Source organism: Mastomys coucha, unplaced genomic scaffold, assembly GCF_008632895.1.
Source record: "Mastomys coucha isolate ucsf_1 unplaced genomic scaffold, UCSF_Mcou_1 pScaffold13, whole genome shotgun sequence".
In the NCBI taxonomy this organism is placed as follows: domain Eukaryota; kingdom Metazoa; phylum Chordata; class Mammalia; order Rodentia; family Muridae; genus Mastomys; species Mastomys coucha.
Window position 1 is genome coordinate 3945949 of NW_022196895.1, and position 23835 is coordinate 3969783.

A 23835-nucleotide genomic window follows, 5' to 3' on the forward strand; every position below is an offset into this window, starting at 1 on the left:
CAGGAGACAGCTATATCAGGCTCCTGTCAGCCAGCACTTGCTGGCATCCACAGTAGTGTCTGGGTTTGGTGATTGTATGTGGGAAGGATCCCCAGGTGGGGCAGTCTCTGGATTGTCCTTCCTTCAGTCTCTGCTCCACTCTTGGTCTCCGCAACTCCTTCCATGGGTATTTTGCTCCCCCTTCTAAGAAGGATCAAAGTATCCACACTTTGGCCTTCCTTCTGGAATTTCTTGTGGTTTGTGGATTGTATCTTGGGTATTCCGAGCTTCTGGGGTAATATACACTTATCAGTGAGTGCATACCATGGTTTTTTTGTTTTTTTTTTTTGTTTTTATTTGTTTGTTTGTTTGTTTTGTGATTGGGTTACCTCACTCAGGATGATATTCTCCAGATCTGTCCATTTTCCTAAGAATTTCATAAATTCATTGTTCTTAATAGCTGAGTAGTACTCCATTGTGTAGATGTACCACAATTTCTGTACCCACTCTTCTGTTGAGGGACATCTGGGTTGTTTCCAGTTTCTGGCTATTATAAATAAGGCTGCTATGAACATGGTGGAGCATGTGTCCTTATTACATGTTGTAGCATCTTCTGGGTATATGCCCAGGAGTGGTATAGCTGGGTCCTCTGGTAGAACTATGTCCAATTTCCTGCCAAACTGCCAAACTGATTTCCAGAGTGGTTGTACCAGCTTGCAATCCCACCAGCAATGGAGGAGTGTTTCTCTTCCTCCATATGCTCACCAGCATCTGCTGTCACCTGAGTTTTTGGTCTTAGCCATTCTTAGTGGTGTGAGGTGGAATCTCAGGGTTGTTTTGATTTGCATTTCTCTGATGACTAAGGATGCTGAACATTTCTTTAGGTACTTTTCAGCCATTTGGTATTCCTTGGTTGAGAATTCTTTGTTTAGCTCTGTACCCCATTTTTAGTAGGGTTATTTGGTTCTCTGGAGTCTAACTTCTTGAGTTCTTTGTATATATTGGATATCAGCCCTCTATCAGATATCGGATTGGTAAAGATCTTTTCCCAATCTGTTGGTTGCCATTTTGTTGACAGTGTTTTTTGCCTTATAGAAACTTTGCAATATTACGAGGTCCCATTTGTCAATTCTTGATCTTAAAGTATAAGCTATTGGTGTTCTGTTCAGGAAATTTTACCCTGTGTCTGGACTTATTTTTTAAAGTTAAAAAACTATAAGTTTTTCATACTTGGCTGGGCATGTTTCTCCAGGTCTGAGAAACTTGTCTTGTGTTTTGCTGATGGTGTTCTCTGTGACTTCATGACAGTATTCTGTGCAGAGGCAGTGGGATGGCTACAAGAAATCAGTATTTTCTGCACGAAGAAGGGCAGCTGCTCATATGAACTCACAGAAGTTTTGACAATATGCACAAGAACTTTGTGAGCTCAAGTCACATGAAACACCAGCCTGGAGAGGGGACAGTGACACAAAGTACCTCTCCTAGCTAAGGAGCTGGTGGCAACTAATAGATGCTAGGAGAAGGATTCCATTTTCTTTAAGAGTATTGTCCATGGTAGGATGGCCATGTTCCAAGTGAAAGGCCACACATCAAGAATATATGAACAGTACAAACTGTACTTGATAGGCCTAAAAAATGGAAAGGGACATGAAGTTGTGTGAGTAAATAGGAGGGGCTGGATCTGTATGGGTTGGTAATGGAAATGGACATGAAACTACATAGGTAAACAGGAGAGGATTGTTCTGAAGGGGCTTGGCAAGAAGAGTGAATATAATCAAAAGATATTGTATGGAATCTCAAAGAGAATAAAAATGGGAAAAGAAAGGTTAGTGACAAAATAAAATAAAGTAAAATAAAGTTTGAATGCACATACAAATGTCTACCAGAAGTAAAAATATTTACTTGAAAATCCTTCCTAGCTTCTACTACACAAAACTCGTGGGCCACAGAGAACAGACTAGATGCTTATTAATGAAACAAATAGTAGATAAAACAGCTTGTGATACAGTGACAGAAAATGCTAAAGCATTTACTATAGCATCAAGAATAAAACAGCATACAGAACAAAGGGTGAAGGTATGATGCAATGTTGCATGACAAATGACAACAATTGGCAGCCTTCTTACTGGCCCACAATTTGCAAGCCCAAAAACAACTGGCTGAAATAAAATAAAATAAAAGACAAACAGAAAACTCATGAGAAATTGTAGCAATAGAGTTTAACACCTGATGAAGGATCTCATTGTCCTGGGAATACTTTTAAAGACTGTCAGATTCCTGACACCATCCCAGACCAATTCAGGCAAATCCGTGTGATCAGCCCCTAGGCCTCAGGGCTGCTCTTCATTGGTTTTCATTTTAACACCCCTAGGTGATTTAATTCTGCATCAAGAGTAGAAAAAATTAGTTATACTGTAGAATACTGATATAGGCTTACTGCAAGGAGCTAACAGATTTTCTTTTCTGTGAACTAAACCAAATTCTATCATTAGTTCCTGTTAAAAGAAAAATAATTAAGCCTTCTCAAACTTTAGGAGACATTTCTTCCTTTCTCAAAATAACTTTATTGTCTCTGGGGAGGTAGCTCTGTTCGTAAAGCACCTTTTGCACAAGCACAAGGACCTGAACCTGGGAGCCCAGAACCCATAGAAAACCCATGTGCAAAGCCTGTAACTGCTGCAAGGGGACCAGGAGGAGACAGTGAGAAACTTGGAGCTCATTGGCTAGCAAGTCTACTCAAATCAGTGAGCTTCTGGGTCAAAGAGAGACCTTGTCACAAAAAAATCAATGTGGGAAGATGAGCAACTGTTGACTTGTGATCTGCACACATGCACACCTTCACACATACATGTGCACACACCAATATGAACACAATCATGTAACGTACACTCACAAGGATAAAACCTCTGGAGGATAACTTGATATGTAAACATTTGCACATATTTAATATACACAATTTGATCATTTATGTGGGTGCCAGGGGTAGGTTCCGGGGATCCCAGATTGGATCTTCATACTTGTGAGACAAGTACTTTATCCAGTACTTGGATAAAGTAATTGATCTCCCTAGCCCAAGCCTCTCAGATTTTTTGAGTGCAGGAATATTGTACAGATTCCCATTGCACTTCTTTTTCAGAGACGGTATCTGTTTCTAGTCTGCAGCTACCCTAAGCTACCCTAATGAAAGCAGCTGAAGGGAGAAGAGGGTTGTGCTCCAGCCAAACAGTACAGACTACAAGATGGCAATGTGAAGAAGCTGATCACATCACATCACACCTGCAATCAGAAGACAAAGAAAAAGTGTGTGTCCAGCTCACTCTTGCTTTTATCATTCCAGAGTCCCAGTCTACAGAATGGAGCCACCAACAGGAAATCCCCCCTTTAGTTCAACTAATCAAAAACATCATTCTCCACAGGGGTGTTCAGGGGCCTGTGCCCCTGCTGATTCCAATTCTAGTTAATCTGACATTTGAGTTTAACCACCATACAGGGTCTACTTGTATAGCCCAGGCTGGTCCCTTGAGCTTGTTATGTAACTCAGGTTGACCTTGAACTTGGTCTCTTGCCTCAGCATTCTGAGTGTTGGTATTATAGGTGTGCATCAGTGTGCATGACTAAAATTTATTCACATCTTATTTAAGTGATCACTTACACACATTAAGCAACTCCACATTAAAGCTATCAGAAATTCATATTCTCTATTCGTTCCCACACTGCCTTTTAAAGAATCTGTCCCACAGAAATAGTGTATGAATCTAAAGAATGCATCCAGATAGTTGAAGTATGGCCAGAATAAAAATCAGACACTACCAATATGGAAACTGCTAAACAAATTAGTGTTTGCCTATAATTAAATATTACATAGTAATCAATAGGGTGAAACCAGAGCACAATATTAAATATAAAAAGAAAAATGTAAGCTGAGTATGATGGTTTACACCTATAATGTCAGTACTCAGAAGACTGACACAGCAGCACTGCTATTAGTTCACAGACAGCCCAAGTTAATACTGAGTTTCAGGTCACCCTGGTCGAATGAGTAAGATCTGGTCTCAAAAAGCAAATGATGATGACGACGATGATGATGATGATGATGATGATGATGATGATGATGATGCATGACCTTATTTGTACAAATTATGAAATATCTGTAAAGAAGTCTTCATTTACCCAGCCTGAATTTTTATAGTAAACATGCACTAGTTTACCATTTCTATAATTCTTAAGAGCCTTAAGAATCTTAAGAATCTTAAGATTCTTAAATCTTAAACCAAAAATATTATATATATTTACATATAATAAAGAAGGGAATATATATATTCCCTCTTTGTGTGTGTGTGCGTGTGTGTGCGTGTGCGTGTGTGTGTGTGTGTGTGTGTGTGTGTGTGTGTGTGTGTGTGTGTGTGTGTGTGTGTGTGTGTAACCTACACATACTGCTGTGGTTCTGAGAACTGCAGAAACATTGGCAGGACACAGCAGACAGCCACACACACCCAAGACTGGGAAAGGAGCCACAGCCTTGCTAGCACAAATTTCAAAACCTAGTGGACCAGGAAGGCACTCAACACTCCTATTTTCCTGCAAATACACAGAATCTACTGATGATTATGGCAGATCTGTCTATACACAGATATAAGGTGCATATACTATGGAAGTGTCTGTAACATGAAGTCAAATTTTTAAAAAACAGAAAGCAAAGCAGTCCTTCACATTATACAAACTGGGAACCAGCCAGAGAAATTTTTCTCCAACTGAACAGATTTTGGTCAGAACACACTTTTAGGAACAAGTGTGGTGGATTCCATCAAAAATCCATTTTCAAGTTCAGGTCATTATATATAACTGTTTTAGATATAAAATTTTGAATACAAATGACTTATGAATAACTAAATGGCTAGCTCATACTACCTGCTCATAAATAGATGCATAATGAATGAATAAATTAGTAAATGAATCGAAGCCCAAGGAATCCACCTGAGGTTTCCTTTCTCTGTTAGGGAGAGAGGGTGTTGGAGATGCCAGAGCCTGGAGCATTCTAAGCAGCATGTTCTAATACTTGCAGGCCTTTATTGTGTGTTTGTGCATGCGTATGTATGTGTGTGCATGTGTGTGTGTGTGTCAGTCTGTCTGTCTGTGGTGTATGTGTGTGTGCGTATGTGTGTATGCATGTGTGCATGCGTGTGTGTATGCATGCATGTGTGTGCATGCGTGTGTCTGTGCGTGTCTGTCTGTCTGTCTGTGGTGTATGTGTGTGCATGCATGTGTGCATGTGTGTGTATGCATGCATGTGTGTGCATGTATGTACGTGATGTGTGTGTCTGTCTGTCTGTCTGTGGTATATGTTTGTGTACATGCGTGTGTGTGCATGTGTGTGCATGCATGTGTGCATGTGTGTATGCATGCATGTGTGTGCATGCGTGTGTGTGCATGTGCGTGTCTATCTGTCTGTGGTGTATGTGTGTGCATGTGTGTGTGCATGTGCATGCGTTTGTGTGCATGTGTGTGTGCATGTGTGTATGTATGTGTGCATGTGTGTGCATGTGTGTGTGCGTGTGTCTGTCTGTGGTGTATGTGTGTGTGCATGCTTGTGTGCATGTGTGTATGTGTATGTGTGCATGCATGTGTGAGCATGTGTGTGTGTGCATGAGTGTGTGTGTGTGTGTCTGTCTGTCTGTGGTGTATGTGTGTGCATGCGTGTGTGTGCATGTATGTGTCTATCTGTCTATCTGTGGTGTATGTGTATGCATGCGTGTGTGTGCATGCGTGTGCATGTGTGTACATGTGTGTGCATGTGTGTGTGCATGTGTGTGTATGTATTTGTGCGTGTGTGTGCATACGTGTGTGTGTGCGTGTATGTGTATGTCTGTGTCTGTCTGTGGTGTATGTGTGTATATGCATGTGTGTGCATGTGTGTATGTGTGTGCATGTGTGTATTTTGTGTGTGCATGCATGTGTGTTCATGTGTGTGTGCATGTGTGTGTGTGTCTGTCTGTCTGTCTGTGGTGTATGTGTGTGTACATGTGTGTGTGTGTTTGTGTATGCACACGCATGTCATTTTGATCATGTGTTTTTGAGGGAGTCTTGCCAGGTTGCCCTCACTGACCTCCAGTCCCTGACACTGCACTGACAAGCATGTGGCCCTGAACCCAGCTGAAGATTTTTCACATTGCCACTTTTAGTATTTTAGTTGATGTGGTGATGTGATGACTACTCCCAGTGGTTTCAGTGGTTCTGAGTCAGTAGCTCTGCATTACCAACATCACCTTATTATTCTGCTTTCCACCCACACTTATGACAGACAAAAGGGGAAGGAGGGGAGGAAACCCTGAAAACTGAAAATGTTACTATCCATGTGTGGAGTGCAGATTCACCATTGGGAAGGCATTCACTCCTGCCTTCATCACATCTTTTATCAACAAAACAAAACAAACAAAACAACAAAACCACAAAAAACTCTGAGTCCTGGTGACATCATTTTAAACTCTAGGCCTCACAGAGTAGAAGAATAGAATTGACTCCAGCCACTTGTCCTTTGACCTCTTTATTTACATTGTGCTTCTTGCATGCATGTTTACACACGTGTGTGCACACACATGTAGTAATCAACTAATTACGTAAGAATTGGGATGAGACAGATTTTTTGACATGAGCTTACAGATAATGCACATTTCATGCAGCCCCAAAACTTATTTATGAAAACATAAATGTGGGCTACCATGTAAAATTTTCATAAATTATATGCATAAATAACAGGATTTAAGCATAATTGCTGAGAGGTAACATCAGGAGAGGAGGACATGTGTGCATGTCAGAGTTGACATGAAAATATCTTAATCACTCTCCACTCTGTTTTAGTCAGAGTCTCTGACTGAATACAAAGCTCACTCTTTTGGCAAGAATGATTGCCAGGGACTCTCCAGGACTCCTCCGTCTCTGCTTATCCTCCAGTAATGAGCTTACAGACCTACAGCACTATATAACCAGCTAGAGACTCAAATTCAGGTCCTCACATTTGCATGGCAAATACAGTGACTGAGACATCTTCCCAGGCCTCCAACAGACAATTTAAATGCACAGACGACTTTCTACTCGAGCTGTCTCTGGGTACTGATTGTTTTAAATGTAACCCATATGGGTGAGATATCATGCATAATCTTAAAAATATTACTCTGCACAGCAATGCTCTTCTAACAGCTATAGTTTACTGAGTACATGAATAGTGGCCATGGCTTTCCATGGTCTTTCTTTTTTCCTTCCTTCCTTTCTTTCTTCTTTCTTTCCTTTCTTCCTTCCTTCCTTTCTTTTTCTCTTTCTTTCTTTCTTTCTTTCTCTCTCTCTCTTTCTTTCTTTCTTTCTTTCTTTCTTTCTCTCTCTCTCTTTCTTTCTCTCTTTCTTTCTTTCTTTCTTTCTTTCATGTATATGAGTACACTGTTTCTTTCTTCATACACACCAGAAGAGGACATTGGATCCCATTACAACTGTTTGTAAGCCACCATGTGGTTGCTGGAAACAGAACTCAGGACCTCTGCAAGAGCAGTCAGTGCTCTTAACCACTGAGCCATCTCTCTAGCCCCCAACGGCTTTCCATTTTCAAACAGCCCTTTTTAACTATACCACCACATTTCTTCCTTCCTTAAAAGCCTAGTCAAAGAACACACCAAGGCTACCTTCCAAAAATGAATACCAAGTTCCATTATACAGAGGCTCCTTGGCCTCTCACTCAGTTGAAGCTATGCAAATGAGAGAGAAGATGGTGAAGCAATGTCTACAAGCCTCCTGGGCCCTAGGTTTCTTGACAGTGAGACAGAATCACCAGGCAACTGGCAATAAAGATAGAAGCTGGATGTGATCCCAGCCACAGCCACCTTCTGTGTGGCCTGCAGCAAAAGGATTTCTCAGCTTTTCCACCAATGAAACAGAGATCAAACCTTCTGCCACTCCAAACCTAAGACACAAGTAATGGGAATGGAATTTAATTAAGTGTAATTGATTGCAAAGTACATCAAATTCCTACGATGAAAAAAGAAAAGCATTTAACTCCCAATTACCACTCAGAACTTGTTAACCAGTTGAGAGCTCTCTCTCTCTCTCTCTCTCTCTCTCTCTCTCTCTCTCTCTCTCTCTCTCTCTCTCTGTGTGTGTGTGTGTGTGTGTGTGTGTGTGTGTGTGTAGTATCAGGGTCCCAGTAAAGCACTGTCAACAGAGATTTCAACTAGAAATGCATGTATTGCCAAGAACTCTTCTTCAGAGAGCCCTGCATGTCTCTCTTGACATAACAGCCTAGTTGCCTTTCTAATAGGAATGTCACTCTGAAGTCAGGCCTCATCCCCAGCCACCTTTAATTTTCATGCTCTTGAATTCTAAACTTGTGGATACTGAATGGAAGAGAAGAGTAACCGTTATAGTCCATGGATTATGTGAAATGAAATGTACATGGGTGCTTTATGAATCTGTCGATGGAGAATGCCCCTCCCGTGTATGACACTGACAATTCTCTCTCCTCCAATGCAGATCCTTGTCACTGGCCTGATCTTTTCCACTATGCTCCATTTTTTCTCTGCTTGCTACCGGATACAACTTTCTAAACTCATGTTTTCATCATCAACCTGCCCACTCTCCTAGCAGAATTCTGCAGGGAAGTGGGACATCTGAAGATATGGAGAACTCACCTTGTGTATTATTATTATAATATAAGGTTAAAATAATAACCTTATTATTGTATAAGCAGGCAAGGGTCAGACCTTTAAGCACAGCACTTCAGTGTCTCCCATAATGTATATTAACATCATCTCACAGAGCTTAGAGCTGTGGCTAGAGTGACACAGACATGCTCCCCCCCCAACAGCCCCAGTAACACCAACAGGTGAGAGAAACATCATCCCAGATGCCCAGAAAACCCTCCAAACTACCAGAGAACCATCCGTCCCTGAAACATCACCCTCTTCACTGCCATCCACCACACCCTGGAAGTAACCTCATTGCCTTGGTTTCTCTTCAGTTCAGAGCCAAATTCTGGGCATAATCCACATAGAAATGTATTCTCACAGAATTTTATCCTTAGCTAAACTTACTCTTTCTTCCTTTAAGGCCATTCTTCATGCATTAATGTGTTTCCAAGGCAACCCTGTATATTTCTATGTTCCTATTCCCCGCCTGGTCTGTATCTGAGATTATCCACCTGTATCAATTTAATAGCTACTCTTGTGAATGATAAACTCTCTTTTACAAATGAATGCTTCTCTTATTTCAGGGTTTTTTTTCCATATGGCATGTTTAGAAGTGAATCACTGTGATGCTAGGGCCTCAGAAGAAACAGAGAGCACAGATATTAGAAAACTGTAGCTTCCAATCATTGCAAAACATCTTTTTCTTGAAAGACTTTAAAGTACTCCGGGGCAGTGGAGGAAGAGGGAGGAAGAGGTGTCGTTCTCAGGACAGCAGATGCAAAGATTAAAGCATGTCTCTAAGGACAAAGCAAGCTAAAAGAGGTGGAGGGCAGAGTGAGGAGAGTTATCCACTAGGGGCTCTGACTGGGGAAAGATGAGCTCCTGGGAATAGGCTGAGAGGAAGGACAGAGGAGCAATACACCAGTGGCCTCAATCTCCTTTGCACCATCATTTAGGCAGAAGTTCAAGGGTCAAACTTGTGATCCTTAGCACCATACCCTGCAGATAAAAATGTGACTTAAGTAGGACCTCTTTACTGAAGAAGCAGTTAAGAAGTTTGACAAGGTGAGCCATCATGCTAGCAAAAGACAGGATGTACTTGTCAGGAAGCAGGGGCTGAAAAGAAATGTACTGCATTTAGATTAGAATGCACTTCGTCGCCATGCCGCTCTGTACGTGTATGAACTCAGGAGCCAAGCAGGTCTGACTTGATTAGTAGTTGGATGGGAGAATTGTTTATGGACACATCAACTAGGGAGGCATAAGAAGTTGGAAGGTTGATGAGCAAAATAAAATCCAGTGTATTCCTTAATTTAAAAAAAAATGTGTTCTAAAATCTCAAAAGTGTGTGTGTGTGTGTGTGTGTGTGTGTGTGTTTGTGTGAACTTTTGAAGTTGAAGTGAATGTACGTTAAAGCCAAATAACTGGGTATCAACTCCCTTTTCTTATGTGCCAGGATCTGAGCTCATAGTGCTGGATAAATAATCTACAGTTCATTGACTTGTTTCAATATTAATGAGCTCATCGTTTTTTTTTCATCATCACAGATATTCTATCCTTGGAAAACAGTAGACAGAAAGTCATGTAAACAGTACCATTTCTACATTGGAGCCATAATTTTATAAATTAAAATGTCAAATGTGTTTATTTTGAGATTACCTACAGCCATCCAACTTTGCATTTCAGAGACTTTTTAATTAATATCCCTTTTGTGTCTCTGTATCAAACAGTTACCTGTGTCAAAAAACAAAATAAACCTAAAAATCATTCGTAGATCCACTTTCCCTTTTATTGGCTATGTTAAGAGGTTTACCTGTGGGAGCTATAAGAATTCCAAGCAATTTAGTGTCTGGCCAAAAGTATCACATTTGCACACGATTTCCTGATGAATTACTTGTGTGAGCCTAAGTAGCACTTCATCAATAAATGTTTTCCTTAGCTGTTCTGGGGCAGAAACAGCACATCCCCATTTGGCCCAGTGCTGTGTGGATTTATCCTAAGTAGTTGAATAACTCAAGGTAGCATTCTCTAACCAGGCTATTAAGGAGACTCTTCATTGTAGTCCCAGCAGGATGCCATCTGGGAGCCAAGCTATATGCTCCCTTGTCTAGTGCCTTCCCATTTCACCCTAAGGGCCAAAATTCTCCCAGAATCATTGGCATCTGGCATCTATTTATTTAATGATCATAAGTCTATCCTTCACTATATTAACTCACTGTATTTTCCTCTTTTTATTGTTTTGCTAGAAATTTTAAAGCAAAACTTGAGGGCCACCTGGGCAAATGAGCAATACTCCACATCATACAACTTCTATGGTCATAATCATACACCATAGAAATAGTTATCACTGCCAGCAATTACTGAGGACTTAGTTATCACTGCCAGCAATTACTGAGGACTCTGTGACAAGCACTCTAAATGTGTTGTGCTGCATTTAGTATCCACCATGGTACTGACACACGGACACTTTTCCCCTTCTTTATCAGTGAGGAAAATGAAGTTGATTAAAGTGTACCAGCCCACTTGAAACTGCTGAGCTGGCAAGTAGAACCCCACTGTTATCTCTCCAACATCAAAAGCCATGCTTCTGTTTACCCCACTATTCTGCCTCTCAGCTGTTCTCATGGTTCCGCCTCATCTGACTCCGCCTTGGTTGTCAGCTTGACTATATCTAAAATGAACTACAATCCAGAAATGGATTGTACACGCATAACCTGAATCTTGAGGCTGGAAGACAATATGTCTTTGATCCAGATCATAAGGCTGGAAGACAAAGGCTTTTGATCTGGATCTTGAGGTGGGACATTACAGGCTCTTAATCTGGATCAATACATACCTTTAATCCAGATTTTGAGGCACACATTTAATCTGGGCCATACCTTCTACTCTAGTAGAAGGGCCTACTGGGCCTACGTAAGAACAATGGGAAAAAGAAGGATTCCTTCTTTTCTGCCTGCTTGCACTTAACTGCCAGCACATTTAGAGAGCCTACTTCTTCAAGATTCTAGCTTATACAGAAGACCAGCTGAAACACCCAGCCTTGAGGACTGAGCAACTACTGGATTCTTGGACTTCCCATTCACTGGCCACTGTTGGGTCAGTTGGACTGCAGACTGTAAGTCATTCCAATGAATTCCCAATATATATACATAAGTATGTGTATATATATGTATATATATGTATATGTGCATATATATGTACATATATGCATATATATGTGTGTATATCAGGTGCCCTGATCTTCTGGCTCTTACAATCTTTCTGTCCTATCTTCCACAAACTTCCCTAAGCCTTAGATGTACGAGTTGCATTGTAGATGTACCTAGAGGGAATGGGCATCCTGTGGTCATTTATCATCTGTATTATGAACAGTTGTGGATCTCTGCAGCAAAAAGAAGTTTCTATAGTTAGAGTCAAGGATTAGACTTATCTGTGTGTATAAGAGTCAGTATTTAGAGTAGTTAGAAATTATAAATGTCAGTAGTAGGTTCTCCTCTAGATCTATGATCATGCCAGCCATTGGTAGTTGGTGGGTTTATAGTACCTGGCACGAATTCCTTCCTATTTCCCAGGTCTTCAGTACAATTATACGGCTGTTTGTTAGCTCCAAGTAAAATATGCCATTACTACTCCACTGGGGTCGTCTTAACAGGCCAGTAGTTTTTGCAGTTATAGGGTTTTCAGCTGGGTAAGACTGCTTACTGTTTTTTTTCTCCCTTATCCTCCTCCACCTGTTGAGAAAAGCTCATTCACTGAATCAAAAGCTCACTGATTGATTAACAAGCTCCTGAGCTGGCCTGTCTCTACCACTCCTTCATATGACCACACCTAGCATTTTTTTATAGGTTCTGAGAATCCAAACTCAGTCTTATCAAACAAGCCCTTTACTGATCTATCATTGCTTCAGCCAACCAGTACTTACTTTTGCAAGAACAAGTCACGTTAGTAGAAGATACACATTGGGACACAAAAACAAGACACAAATAAGCTAATCAGGCTGTGGTTGCTACTGTTCTAACATGGACCTGCCCTGGTGCCTAGAAATGCCTGCCTTGACTGTCAGAGCACATTGTACACTTGCCTGTTAAACGAATTCCTTCTACACAGTAATGTCATCAGGATTCACATCAGAGGGAACTGAGAACCAATATTCCCAAAAGAGAATTAAAATACATTTCACAATGTCTTCACTAATTTTTCTGGAGATTTGAGATTCAGAAAAAACAACCTAATTCTGGCAGTTTTCACCAAAGGAATGCCCCTCAGAGGAGAGAGCTTGCTTTTCTTGCAGTTTCCTCAGCTCTTTCACACCTTCAAGACCTTCAGAGTGCTTTTGTCAGATTCTCAAATCATGCACAAAAGCCATTTTACATGTTGTCTTGAGGTGAGGAGATAATATCCTTTAAATAGTAACAGCCTTGGCCAATCTGGCCAAAGATATGGAAAAGAAGAAGAAAATATGAGGTAGTCAAAATATTTTGTCCCATTTTTTTCACCCATAGCTTTGTACATCAGCTTTAGAGAAGGCTTTACCAGTGCAGCCAGGAATGTTAATTTAGGCTGTGACAGCCATTTTCCTCGCCCCTTCCTCCATTCAAATATTTATGTATCCCTTATATAGGGGCTAGCCATCACATAGGTTATTTTCATGTCTCTTCTGACTAGAGAGACATCAAAGTGAGCCATATCTTAAGCACCTACTGTGTGAGATGTTACAATACATATTTCAAATGAGGCTCTCAATCTGCTGTGGTGCAGGTATTTGATCTACTCCATTGTATATGTTGAGGCTCAAGCTGCAACTCTTCAATAGCCACCTACTAGCCAGTGACCCAGGCTAAGAAAAGCTCCATGCTCTTTCTACCACACTAAATGAAAATCATGAAACACAGATTAGGTCAATACTTGTTATTGACCACAGTAATTCCTAACCCCCCAACCCTGTCACACATACACACACCAGGAGAGAGAACTGGTACCAGTCAGGTAGTGCTTTACAAGGTCAAAGCTTGACTGCTCAGAGTAATAAGACCTTTCCCTTTGTATATGCAAATGACAACCACAGTGCGCGCTGCTCTTACTTAAGAGGCATGTCATGTATTTAGAAAAGAATTCCCACTAAATACTGTAAAGATTTTTCTTACCTTTAAATATTTCACCAGCTTCTGAATCTGCCAGTATTCTGAAGGGAGGTCTGCATTGGCTTCCTGGCGGTGGTCTGAGGGCTCCTCATCCTCCTCACTCTCTGAGGAGCTCTCACTGGCAGTCTCCTCAACCTTCTCACCACCCTTACTAAGAACAGTAACACAAAGTCCTCAGTGTTAGCTGCAGTTATAACAATAATACAACAACCTGCACTCAAGCAGCAGATGGCATCAATGCCTTGTGAGCCTCCGAAGAAAAACAAGATTTCTACACATCTGCTAAAAGACAGCATTAGTAAATAGTAGTCATCTCTCTCTCTCTCACACACACACACACACACACACACACACACACACACACATGCATGTAGGAAGCAAAGGCAATGCAGGGCTATACAAAGAGGTGCATTCCCAAAAGACTCCAGACAAAATGCTAAAGTAATCAAAATGCTAAAGTAATCCACAGAAATGTAGGGAAAGAGAGAAAATGGGAGAGATAAACACCAAACACTGAAAGGTCACGTAAGTCTTAAATACTGACCGGTACCCTGTAGAACAGAGGAGTGGTCAGCTGGAGTTAGAGATGAGACTACACATGACTATGAGAGGTAACACGAGGGAACCTATGTGTGGGGAAATTTTGTGTTGTGACTGCTGTGTTCACTATAGTATGGGGTGAATTTACCCCAGCATGCATGGGTAAAAGGCACACTCACAGAAACATAGTCATCTCCTGGTGCTGTGACTGTACAGTGTTGTCACTGAAGGAAGCTGGGCAGAGGATACTTAGAGCACTGCCATTGCAGCTTCTATGAGTCTATTATTATTTCAAAATAAAAAAGCTTCAAAAATTCTTAAACACATTGAATGAATTTATTATAGTGAACTAAAAGGTAAAGCTAGCATCGATGCAGTCAGGGTCTTAAGGGCTGTGTGCATGTGTTTCTATGAGCATCTCTCCCTTTCCTCCTATCACCACTAGGAAAGCCTCCAACACTAATGGCCAACCCTTTGTGTTATGTTGTTGTTGTTGCTGTTGTTGTTGTTGTTAAACTGAAAAGCATACCCAATGCTCATAGCTGGCCTTGTGTAAACTTTTTTTAATTGGAAATTATATATGTCTCTATAGAATTGGAGGAATCGTCTATAAACAGAGACACAGACACATGTCACAACTTTGTTAGGACATGAGAGATAAAATGAGCTGGGGGTGCACACTCCACTGGGTTCTCCACTCTCTGCCTTAGATGTATTTCTTTCCTTAGTACATAGCAAGCACTACCTCTGATCCACACAACTGCATTAGAAGTGCATCCTAGAATATACTTAAAGCACTGCATCACCCTCATTTTTACTGACATCACTAGTAACCATCAGTATGTTAAGGACCCTGGGTCCCTGGTATAGTATTAAGGAGGCCTTTAACCAGCATGACGACTGGCCATTCTATGTGGGTGGCCATAAGGAAATGGCCATACCAACCAAAACTTACCGAAGTAACTGTGCACGGCTTGGAGAAACAGATGCCGATGACCTTTCCAATTTTCCTTGTTTTTCCTCTTGGCTATCCTTTACAGAGCTTTTGTGGCTAAATAAATATATTACAAAACTGAGCTTTAGTATGTGTGCTGGTGAATTATGACCCATAATTGACTATTTCTTCTTTGTAAGTTAACTAACTTGGACTTTTTCTTAGAGTAATGGAAACATGACTAATTTACTCTAGGAACTTCTGACAACCCCCAAATTTGAGTAGCAATGATACACACCCTCACATATGCACACTGTATGTGTATGTACATATGTGAGTGTGTGTGTGCATTTATGCACATGTGTGTGTGTTTGAGGGGGGATGCATCTACATATACATGTATATTCCATATGTGTAAGTGAACATGTGTGTGCAGGTGCATTTGGAGTCTCTCTCTCTCTCTCTCTCTCTCTCTCTCTCTCTCTCTCTCTGTATGTATATGTATATATATATATATATATATATATATATATATATATATATATATACACTGTTTCCCAAGCACTGTCACATTTTATTTGAAACAGGGTCTCTTGCTGGCCTGGAATCCAGCTAGTAGACTAAGCTGGCTGGCCAGCAAATTCCAAGGATCCACCCATCTGCATTTCCCCAGCAGTGGAATTACAAGCACATACCACTACATCTGCTCTGTTTTGTTTTTGCTTTTGAGTTTTGTGAATTAAAGTCAGGTTTTCCATGCTTGCAAGGCAAACACTTTATTGGTTGAGTTGTCTTCTCAGCCTTTGAGTAGCAATAATTCTTAATCTTTACTTGCTATTTTCTTATGTTTAGTATGTCCACTCGATAATTTTATCTCAACTTGACACAAACTAAAAGTCATCTGGGGCAGGGGGACATCAATTGAGAAAATGTCTCCATGAGATTGGGCTGTAGAAAGGCAAGCCTGTAGGGCATTTTCTTAATTAGTGATCGATGAGGGAGGGCTCAGCTGAAGATGGGGCCACCCCTGGGCTGGTGGTCCTGTGTTCTATAAGAAAGCAGGCTGAGCAAGCCAGCAAGCAGCACCCCTTCAAGGCTTCTACATAAGCTCCTGCCTATGAGGTCCTGACCTATATGTGTTCCTGCATTCACTGCTTTTGACAATGAGCTGTTATCTGGAAGTATGAGTGAATAAACCCTTTCCTCCCCAAGTTTCTCTTGGTTATGGTGTTTACTCATAGCAACAGTGGCCCTAACTAAGACAGTATCCCAGCATCCACTTTACCTCTGTTAACACTCTTGAGACCCCATCCTTCTTAAAGCATTACATTCTGCTTACACTATTGCTACAAAAGTTTTCCTAATGAAGTCCACGTCAGTGTGATCATAACCTTCTCCCGACCATTACATGCTAACATTCCATGATATTTCTCAGTATATTTTAGCATCATTTTTGCCTTACATTGCTTGCTCTTACTTAACCTACTACACAAAAGTAACCAGTGTTTCACTCCCATCACAGTGGTCTACACACAAGCACTCTTGTCACTATGTTTTTCCACTTGGGATATGTAAAGAAGGAAAAGGGAATCAAACAATAAAGACATGGGAATACACACTGTATTTTCTAACATGACATACAATTCCAGGAAAAAAATAATATTAGTGATTAAAGATGCATCAGAAAACCCATGTAAACAACAACTGACTTACTCTTTGAAATCAACAGTTGCTCTCCAGTTTAAGCTTGGCTCCAGTCTCTTGGTCATATTTTTCCCAAAGTTAAACCTTTCAATTTTACTCTTCTCTGAGCCAGCTACAGATGAGTGCACATCTTCTGTCTTGGGTTTCTCTTGAATCTGATTATCTTTCTGTTGCTCCTCAGAAAATCTAATCTCCTTTATTAAAAAAAAAAAAAAATAAGACTAATGGTTACAGTGACATCACCTCTGAGGTATTTAGTGCCATCTGAAGCTAAGGCCTGGATAAAGCCAGCTGACTCTCATAGGCATCTATTTGCTGTGGCTTTAGCAACTCAAATTTGAATAAGACCAACTTCAAGACCAAGATCTTATTTAGAATCGAGAAGAGAGTAATGTGATGTTTCTGAACTCAGCTCTATGGCAGCATGCATAGACCTACATACAACTCAACACCTTTTGAAAACAAAACAAAACAAAAAAAATCCAATAATCCATCCCTATATTGACTGGGATACATCACACAAAACCTAAGCCAGAAATAGAAGACATCTCCTGGATCTGTAGAGATGGCTCAATGGTTAAGACTGATAAATGGAACTGAATTGACAGCCCAGACATAAACTCACACACCTATGGACAAGACACCTGTTTTTCCATAAAAAACCCAGAAATACATATTGGAAAGAAAGAGAGTATCTTCACCAAATGGTGTTGGTCAAACTGGATGGCTGCATATAGAAGAATGCAAATAGATAAATTTTTATCAACATGCACAAAACTCAACTCCAAATAGATCAAAGGCCTCAACATAAAAACCAGGTGCACCAAAGCTGATAGAAGAGAAAGTAGGGAACAGCTTTAAACTCATAGGCACAGGACAAGATTTTCTGGACAGAATACCATTTGCACAGGAACTAAGATCAACAATTAATAAATGGGATCTCATGAAACTGCAAAGATTCTGTAAGAAAAAGGATACCATCATTTGGAAAAAGCAGTCTACAAAATGGGAAATTATTTTTTTATGAACTCCACATCTGATAGACAGCTAATATCCAGAATATATAAGGAATTTTTAAAAACTAAATATCAAGAAAGCAAATAGTTCAATTTATAAAGTGGAGTTCAGATTAACCAGAAATTCTAAAAGCAGGAAACTCAAATGGTTGGAAAAACTCTTAAATAAATGTTCAACATCCTTAGTCACCCGATAAAATGCAAATCAACTACTTTAAGATCTCATCTTACACCTGTCAGAACAACTAAGATCAATAAAACAACATGAGGTGTTAAGTAAGAGAAACATTATCTATTACTGATGGGGCTACAAACTTGTGCAACCACTCTGGAAATTAGTGTGGCAGTTCTTCAGTAGAATGGGAATCAATCTACCTTAACATTCAGCTATCCCACTCTTAGGCATATACTCTAAGGACTCTTCATCCTACCACAGAGACACTTGTTCAACCAACTTCCATTCTGCTCTACTCATAATTTGCCAGATATTGGAAACAACATAGATTCCAGTTTTGATAAATTGATAAAGAAAATGCAATATATTTTCACAATGGTATTACTCAGCTCTTAAAAAAATGACATGGAATTTTTAAGAAAATGGATAGAACTATTAGAAACCATCCTGAGTAAGGTAATCTGGGCCCAGAATGATAAATATGGTCTTATTCACTTATATCTGAATATTAGCTATAAAATAAAAGATACCAAGCTACAATCCGTACACCCAGAGAGCATAGGCATAGAGGAAGGGCTTAGGGGGGACATATAGATCTCCCTGGGAGGTGGGGGATGGAATAGATTTTATGGGTGTAAAGGAGTGGGAGGGACAAGAACAGGATGATCAAGTAGGGGCAGGGGAAATGGGATTGAGGGAAGGAATGAAGGGTGAGACAGCTAGAACTAAAGGTCATTAAGGTGTGTAATGGAAACCTAGAGCAGTGGAAGCTTCCTATAATACACGAAGAGAATTCTAATGAAGTCTGCAAATAATGAAGGAGATGGAACTGGCCACCTCTCGATACCAAGCAAAGCTTCCAGAACTGGGTTTCCTGGAACGCAGAATTGAGTCAAGAGCCCCATGAAAATCCTCAAACAACCAAGACTGTTGCCAAGACGATAGGTTTCTCGCCATAAACTGAGAACAAGGCCCCATTGCTGATGACAATACCTTCACAGCACATTGAACACAAAGAGATTGAGCTACATAGAGTCTTCACCCCCATTAGTAGTGTCTTTGACATTGAAAGTTACTCTGCAAGGAAACTGTAAAGGCTATGCTGGGGAGGTGGTGCGGAGCTTGATTCACCTTCCCCTGCGCTGGGCACCCGCTGATCCCTGGTTTCTGCCTACAGAGCAGTCTGATATGAATGGACCAGTAAGACGGAGGAAGAGATCAACCTGACAAGAGGACCCTCTGGGCTTGGCTTCAACATCATCGGTGGGACAGATCAACAGTATGTCTCCAACGACAGTAGCATCAAAAAGGATGGGGCTGCAGCCCAGGATGGGCTGCTCCAGGAGGGTGATAAGATCCTCTCAGTAAAGGGCCAAGACCTGAAAAACCTGCTGCACCAAGATGTTGTAGACATCTTTCGTAATCCGGGATATGCTGTGTCCCTGAGAGTACAGCACAGGTTACCAGTGCAGAATGGACCTATAGCACATCAAGGTGAAGGAGAGCCAAGTGGAGTTCCTGTAGCTATGGTGCTGCTACCAGTGTTTGTCCTCACTATGGTAGCAGTTTGGGCCTTCGTGAGATACCGAAAGCAGCTTTGAAACGCTTGCTGTTTTCCAGTGTGTCCAATGGACTATATCTCTCTCACTTACCATCTCTAACATCCTACCATATTCTTCCTTCTCCACATTGCCAATGCATGATTTAAAGTGACTGCTTAACACCCAAAACCCTGCTATTCAAAATCTCCAAGACTTCAAATTCTAATGGAAGAATACAGGGATTATTTGAAGAATTATTTGAAAGAAAGCTGTGGACAGTGGGGAAAACCTTGCTTAGAATAAATGAGAAGTTACATATTTTACTAGAACTGCCGATAAAAATTCAGCTATCATCCAAAGAGGAAAATCTCAGTCTTCCTGTCTCCATGGATGACACATTTTTCTCAGCTGGTGTGCTTTGAAGGCTAGCTGTGCTATGTGAAAGGAGGAGCTGATTTTTTAAAAAATGCTTTTACTTGTGAAGTATTTGTGACCTTTAATTTGTAACTATATACCGTAATGCCTATATTGGATATGGGTGAATGAAGTTTTTTCTTTCTTTCTATCTTTTTTACTTAAAAAAGAAAATACATATATACAGTAATACACACACACACACACACACACACACACACATAGTAGCATAAAATTGATGCCCTATGGAGAATTAAAGAGGTAAGAAAGCTTAAAAGAAAGGAAGTCACTCTGCATGCTACCTAAAAGGAAGCCTACATACCAATCAATCCATAAAGCCTTTGATCTGTCCTGCCTGAAAAATATGTGAGGGTAAGGGTGACACAAACCTTGTGAGAGTGACCAACTGGTGACCAACTGATGTGCATTTTGACATCACTTCATGAAATGAAATACATAGCTGTCACTGCTTGAGTGACTAAGAACCAGACACTAAGTAGTCTTAAAAAGGTAACACTACAGTTACTCCTAATGATAGTCTGCTATACTCACAGGTTGGTACCTGACTGCATCATCAGAGAGCTTTCCTCTTGCAGCAGATGAGAACAAAATCAGAAACCCACAGCCAGATATTACATATAGAGAAAGAGATATTGGAACACACAGCTCTAAATGAGATTTCTCTATCAACTCCCTCCCCTCAGAGCTCCCAGAACTCTGCAGAAGAGGAAGCAAGAAGGCAGTCATTGTCTTCATTTGTATTCCAAGCAGTGAGCCCCCCAGGCTCCAATAGACAGTTACAAGTTTGTGGCTATGTGGAAAGTTAAAATCAGTAGGCCACAAAACAAAACAAAAATGTAAAAATGGTAGAGGGAACTGTACTTTGGTGAAGGGTGATAGTGTGTAATAGAGGTTGGGAAAAATAAAAGGCAGTGGGGAGAAAATAAATAAAATGTTCTACATACATGTAGGAAATTGTCAAAGAACCAAGTTACTTAAAATAATTTCATAGGAAAGCTTAGAGTTTAAAGATATGTACAATATTTGAAAAATAAATGATTTCAGAATGCCACACTGGATGCAGTAGAGTGAGATAAAAAAGCAGGCTAGATCTCAGAGGCCTACCAGTAACTCACTAAGAATGCTTCAGACAACATGGCACAAGTTGGAGAGGATAAGGAGAAAATGGACTCCTTTACACTACTGTTTGAATCTAAAATGCTACAGCTACTTTGGAAAAGTCTCGTGCCCCTTCAAAAATGACATAGAATTACCATGTAGCCTCAAAGTCCACTTCCAGGTGGCCACTCACACTAGTACAAACTCAAATGGATTCTTGTATACTAGTATTCATGGGTGAAAAAAAAAAGGTCAATTTAATACATCATGATTTGTGTGAACTGGTTGGTTTTGTCAACTTGACACAATCTAAAGTCACCTAGGAAGAGTCCACATAAGAGATTGTCTATGCTGGGAAGTGGTGGCGCACGCCTTTAATCCCAGCACTTGGGAGGCAGAGGCAAGCGGATTTCTGAGTTCGAGGCCAGCCTGGTCTACAGAGTGAGTTCCAGGACGGGGCTATACAGAGAAACCCTGTCTCGAAAAACAAAACAAAACAAAAAGAGAGAGAGAGAGAGATTGTCTAGATTGGTATTACCAGTTGGCTTGTTTGTGGGAGATTATCTTGATTCCATTAAGGGATGTGGAAAGACCTTCAGTGTGGGAGGCATTATTCCCTAAGCAGGAAATCCTGAACTGCGTGAGAGTGGAGAAAGCCAGATAAACACTAAAAGCATGCCTGTATTTCCTCTCTCTGCCCTTAACTGTACACATGACTAGCTATTTCAAGTATTGCTCTCTTCCCTGCAGTGATAGACTGTAACATGGTACTGTGAGCTAATATAAGCTCTTTCACCCCTAAGTTGCTTCTGTTGGGGATATTGTATCAAAGTGATGGGAAATGAAACAAGAACAGTATAGTATGTGTGTCAATGGAAGCAAATGAAGCCGTGAAGTTAAATTTAAGCATGATAGGTAAACCTGAGACAACATGCTAAGTGAAATAAGCCAAATAAACCCCATAATATGATTTCTCTCACATAGGCACAGATATTAAGTAGATCCTATGAGTCTACTGATATGAAACATCTAGAATAGGTAAATTAATAGAACAATATATATTAGGGTTCACCAGAGGTAGAAGGAAGAATATGACTTTACTGATTAGCAGGTGTAGAATTTGAGTTTAGAGTGACAGACAGAAAGACTATAAAAAATTATAATCAAGCAACATAAAAAATGATCAGAACTTACCTGTTTAGACATATTCTCTGAAAATACTGGTGATTTGTCCTTTAAACATGTCACAAGGTCCTTGTAAATTTCACCTTTCCTCTCATAGTTAATCTCCCCCTCCTCTTCTGCTTTTCCCTTTGGGAGGAAGGTTTGATGGTATAATTAATAGATCAGTCAACAGATGGCCCCAAACAGTATGTCACAGCCTATGCACACATGTTGATGGGGTTTTTAAATTAATTTTGACAATGTTGTATAATATGAATGTGTTTTAACCACTCTAATTTCCACCCTACTCAATAACCCCTACTTCCAACAAACTCCCAGTGTGGACATCTCTGTTTATCATGTGGATAGGCAAGACCCTCCTCCTTGATTTAATTTCATCAAACATCCATCCACCCCTTCCCCATTTGAGTACTTCTTCTATGCATGTAGAGTTTTGCTCTCTAGCCAGTAAAGTCCTGGCTCTGCTCTACTATGAAAATAGCAAATGACTTCAAGAACCTTAGTTGATGAAGTCACAAAAGGCTGGTGGCTTGGAATTTCACTGGAGAAAAGTCTGTGCCACTTACTAATGACAATCAAAAATTCAAAATAATACATTGTTTCCTTACAGGTACTATGTAGAATTTTGCTTAATAGTAAGCAATAATGTTCTTAGTAATTTAAAAAATAAATACATATCCATCTTGAATTTATATAAAGAGAAGGGGGAATATATATTTATCCATATAAGGTATATTTACAATTTCAATTTGAAAGCTGATGCTTTTTCTGTTGATAAAAGGGATTTTCCCTAAGGAAAATCTATTCTGTTACTCAAGGTAAGCATTAGGGCTGGGCAGGGTTGTTTGCTTTGATCTTTCCAGAAGAAGAAAAGCATCCAACTAGGGAATCCAGAGACCTCTGGACAAGAGAATAAATAAAAAAAATACTGTTATGCTTTTTGACTATTGAATGTTAATTATCAGTTTAACAGTACATAATATGAATCACTTTTGTCAGGGAAGATAAGTTAAATAAGTACACGTGTTGTAGAGGCAATATGATATAGTTTTAAAGGTATAGAGACAAGGGATTAATGTCAATTGAGGTCTAAATATGATATGCCATCATAGTAGCCAATTGGATACACTAACAGACAATAGTCTAATGAAAAACGGCATGGATTGGGGACTTGCTAAGGTGTCAACGATACTCTGATTAGCCAACTTGTCTCCTTAGACATGGGGGTCCCACAGGAGAACTGATGATGGCTCAGCCTACACATGATACATAACCCAGGCTGAGATCTCTGAGCAAGTACAATATGCTAGAGAGTGTGGTCATGCACTAAAATGGAAAGGAGTTTAAATAAAGTTTAATACAGGGAAGGATATTAAATAAAGAAAGAAAAAGGATAAATAAATCTTCATAGATAATAATCT

General features: G+C 40.2%; 1 protein-coding gene and 1 pseudogene across 3 annotated transcripts in view; one reads left to right on the top strand and one right to left on the bottom strand.

Annotated features, from left to right (window-relative positions):
• Armc4 (armadillo repeat containing 4) overlaps positions 1 to 23835 on the bottom strand; it is a 197158-nt gene that overhangs the window by 146366 nt on the left and 26957 nt on the right. For 2 of the 3 annotated variants that reach the window (XM_031364932.1, XM_031364933.1), the window contains exons 8-11: positions 22424 to 22540; positions 16974 to 17158; positions 15282 to 15377; positions 13790 to 13937 (exon numbers count right to left, since the gene is read on the bottom strand). In XM_031364932.1, the coding sequence (XP_031220792.1) occupies positions 13790 to 13937; positions 15282 to 15377; positions 16974 to 17158; positions 22424 to 22540 (546 nt within the window). Of the gene's footprint in view, positions 1 to 13789; positions 13938 to 15281; positions 15378 to 16973; positions 17159 to 22423; positions 22541 to 22826; positions 22877 to 23835 lie in introns of those variants that run through there. The other variant, XM_031364934.1, reaches the window with a different exon arrangement.
• Positions 18859 to 19756, top strand: LOC116087514 (annotated as a pseudogene).